Below are 3,421 nucleotides of genomic sequence, written 5' to 3' on the forward strand. Positions count from 1 at the left end.
GTAAGTGTCCCAAAGTGGCATTATTTGTCCGTGGGGCAGGTATGTTTGACTTCCCATCCATCTATCCATCCATCCATCCATCCATCCATCCACTTGAGATTGGGGTCTCGCTGTGCTACTTGGACTTTTCTTGAACTCCTGGACTCAGGCCATCCTCCTGGGGTGTACCGGCGCGCAGGGACTACCGGCTCGGGCTACCATGCGCGGCTCCCCACCTCTTTAAAAACTGGAGATTACAATGCTTGTGCCAACTAGTAGGCTCACACAGTTGGGAGCGATACTCCACGTGAGAGGTTATAAATGACATTGCACTAAGGAAGGATCGATCCTTACACAAGTCAGGACACAAAAGCGTGCCGAAACGCTACTGCGCAACTGCACCAGCGCGCCTGCGTACAAAGGAGAGCCAAAGCACTGAGCAGTGCGCATGCGTGCAGCTACCTGCAAATGGGCGTGGGGAATAGCGCCGGCTAGGTCTGCCAGCCTCTAGGGGGCGCCAGCCGGCGAAGGTCCAGTACCCCGGCCGGGCGGTACTTTTTTTTGCCTGCACCAGTACTCAGGATATCGGAATCCGGTGCACTGCAGCTTCCTCAGGTTTGAGGTTCCGGATGCCCGGGGGCGGAGAAACGGGAGGGGAAAGACTGATAGCAAGGTGGGTAACCACCGTCAAGAAATCCGCCGGGGAAACCTCCTCCCTTTCTACCCCTGAAGGAACAGCGAGAATGGGCGGGGTCTGGCTTCGGGGCGGAAGCGACGGGAGGCCCTGGTTCCAGGGCGGGGCTGGAGGCAGGAGGGACTCGGCTGGGAAGTTCAGGCAAAGCCGTCTGATATCCTGCATCCCCTTCACCCTCATCTTTCTCTTCAGGTGAGGAGGCGTCCATGGAACGACTTCTGGTCCAGCTGTGCGGTAGCAGCGCAGCGTGGCCGCTCCCGCTGTGGGAGGGGGACACCACAGGCCACTGCTTCACTCAGCTGGTGCTCAGCGTCCTGCCCCACGCGCTCCTCGCCGTGCTCAGTGCCTGCTACTGGGGCACCCCGAGGTGGGTAGAGACGGGCGCAAGGTATCTGTCCGGGTGTGCCTGCACACCTCATCCGCAACCTACATCTTCCGTCAGTGTCACCGGAATAGCGAGGTCTCTGGAGTAAGGCAGAAGCAGAATAAAATCTGAGCATTACTACTTAGCAGCAATGTGACTTCTTGGGACCAACCTGCCTTCTCTGAGTCTCGTTGTTGGGAGGTTTAAATGAAATAATGAATTTAAGCATATAGTGCAGTACCTGGCATGTTTTTAAAGGTCCAATGAGTGTCAGAAATCATCAGAATTGTCCATTTTCAGCTACCGGGACTCAGCTGTCATGAATTGGAGGCTAAGTTGGGTGAACAATGCTTTCAGCCAAAAGGGATGACGTGTTCAAGTTGTAGGGTCAGTTTCTCACAGCTTCAGTCCATGAAACCTTAGTGTTTCCAGATTAAGAAAAGCATAGGTAGGCTCCACTGAAGAGGAAGCAGTAGGTAGACAAAAAGAGCAAAGTCAAACATTAAGCCTTCCCCAGTTAGCGCTATAAGGTGTGGGTGCTAAACTCACCTTGATTTTGTATTTAGTTCTTGTATGGCTAGAGATGACTAAAGTTAGTCTCATTCTGGCTGCTGAGAAGACAGGAGTGCGGTCTTGATCACTGTCTTTGGGAGTTCCTAGTCTGATGGGGGAAAGTGTCCCTATCAGAGAGATCTTTCTTACTTTCTCATTAGACTGAGTTTCCAAAAAAGCTGTGCCAATTTTTAATAGCTACTCCTCTGAGAAGGCTGTGAATGTCTTTGCTAGGTGATTAAACCCATCTAGACTTTTGTCTTTATGTAAGAAACAAATCAGGATTTCTCCCAGACCAAGCAGATCCACAGAGTCATCTATCCAAGGAAGGCATTCATCAGCCCCTGAGAAAGCAAGAAAGACCATCGTGTAATCAGTAGAAATTGTACCTCATGCCGGGCGCCGTGGCTCACGCCTGTAATCCCAGCACTTTGGGAGGCCGAGGCGGGTGGATCACGAGGTCAAGAGATCGAGACCATCCTGGTCAACACGGTGAAACCCCGTCTCTACTAAAAATACAAAAAATTAGCTGGGCATGGTGGTGCGTGCCTGTAATCCCGGCTACTCAGGAGGCTGAGGCAGGAGAATTGCCTGAACCCGGGAGGCGGAGGTTGCGGTGAGTCGAGATCGCGCCATTGCTCTCCAGCCTGGGTAACAAGAGCGAAACTCCGTCTCAAAAAAAAAAAAAAGAAAAAGAAATTGTACCTCACTTCACTTATCAGACTTGTGTGTGTTGCTAAGAAGGGTTAGAGAGATCCAGAATCTAAGATAGGAAAGGACCTCAGAAGGCTTTACTTCAAGACTCACTGCTCACTGTGCTGATGAGGAAAGTGAGATGCAAAGAGGAAAAGAGACGTGCCCAAGGGGTGATGAGACTGGTTGATGGCCAACTTGGGGTCAATTTATGCTTCCAAGGGCCCAGTGTTCTTTGTTGGGTCCCCACATCTTAGGATATATGATTCTTTTTTTTTTTTTTCTTTTCCTTCTTTCTTTTTTTGAGACAGGGTCTCCCTCTGTTGCCCAGGCTGAAGTACAGTGGTCCAATCACAGTTCACTGCTGCCTCGACCTCCTGGGCTCAAGCAGCCTCCCACCTCAGCCTTCTGAGTTGCTAGGGCCAGAAGCACATGGCACCATGCCTGGCTAATTTTTAAAAATTTTTAATAGGCCGGTTGCAGTGGCTGAAGCCTGTAATCTCAGCACTGTGGGAGGCTGAAGCAGGCAGATCAGTGGAGGTCGAGTTTGAAACCAGCCTGGCCAACATAATGAAACCCTGTCTCTACTAAAAATTAGCCAGGCATGGTGGCACACACCTGCAATCCCAGCTACTCAGGAGGCTGAGGCAGGAGAATCACTTGAACTCAGGAGGCGGAAGTTGCAGTGAGCCCCGATTGTGCCACTGCACTCCAGCCAGGGTGACAGAATGAGACTTTGTTTAAAAAAAAAAAAAATTAAGGCCGGGCGCAGTGGCTCATGCCTGTAATCCTAGCACTTTGGGAGACCGAGGTGGGTGGATCACCTGAGGTCAGGAATTCAAGACCAGCCTGACCATCATGGTGAAACCTCATCTTCAAAAAAAAAAAATTAGTGGGGCATGGTGGTGTGCACCTATAGTCCCAGTTACTTGGGAGGCTGAGGCACAAGAATTGCTTGAACTCAGGAGGCAGAGGTTGCAGTGAGACAAGATTGCAACACTGCACTCCAGCCTGGGTGACAGAGTGAGACTCCATCTTAAAAAGAAAAGAAAAGAAAAGAAAACACACACACACTTTAGCACAGACCTCTGCAGTAGGATGATGTATTTGTGTACAGTGGCTAAAACTTGCAAGCAGCT

General features: G+C 50.8%; 1 protein-coding gene across 7 annotated transcripts in view; it reads left to right on the top strand.

Annotated features, from left to right (window-relative positions):
- The first annotated feature begins 492 nt into the window (after positions 1–492).
- ABCC10 (ATP binding cassette subfamily C member 10) overlaps positions 493–3,421 on the top strand; it is a 21,089-nt gene continuing 18,160 nt past the window's right edge. For 2 of the 7 annotated variants that reach the window (XR_001830608.2, XM_037745323.1), the window contains exon 1: positions 741–1,040. Coding sequence is in view for 6 of the 7 variants with exons in the window: in XM_037745323.1 (XP_037601251.1) it covers positions 880–1,040 (161 nt within the window). In the remaining variant the exon portion in view is untranslated. Of the gene's footprint in view, positions 653–707; positions 1,041–3,421 lie in introns of those variants that run through there. The other 5 variants (XM_017547365.2, XM_017547363.2, XM_017547361.2 and 2 more) reach the window with 4 other exon arrangements.

This window comes from Cebus imitator, unplaced genomic scaffold (genome assembly GCF_001604975.1).
Source record: "Cebus imitator isolate Cc_AM_T3 unplaced genomic scaffold, Cebus_imitator-1.0 Scaffold197, whole genome shotgun sequence".
Classification (NCBI taxonomy): domain Eukaryota; kingdom Metazoa; phylum Chordata; class Mammalia; order Primates; family Cebidae; genus Cebus; species Cebus imitator.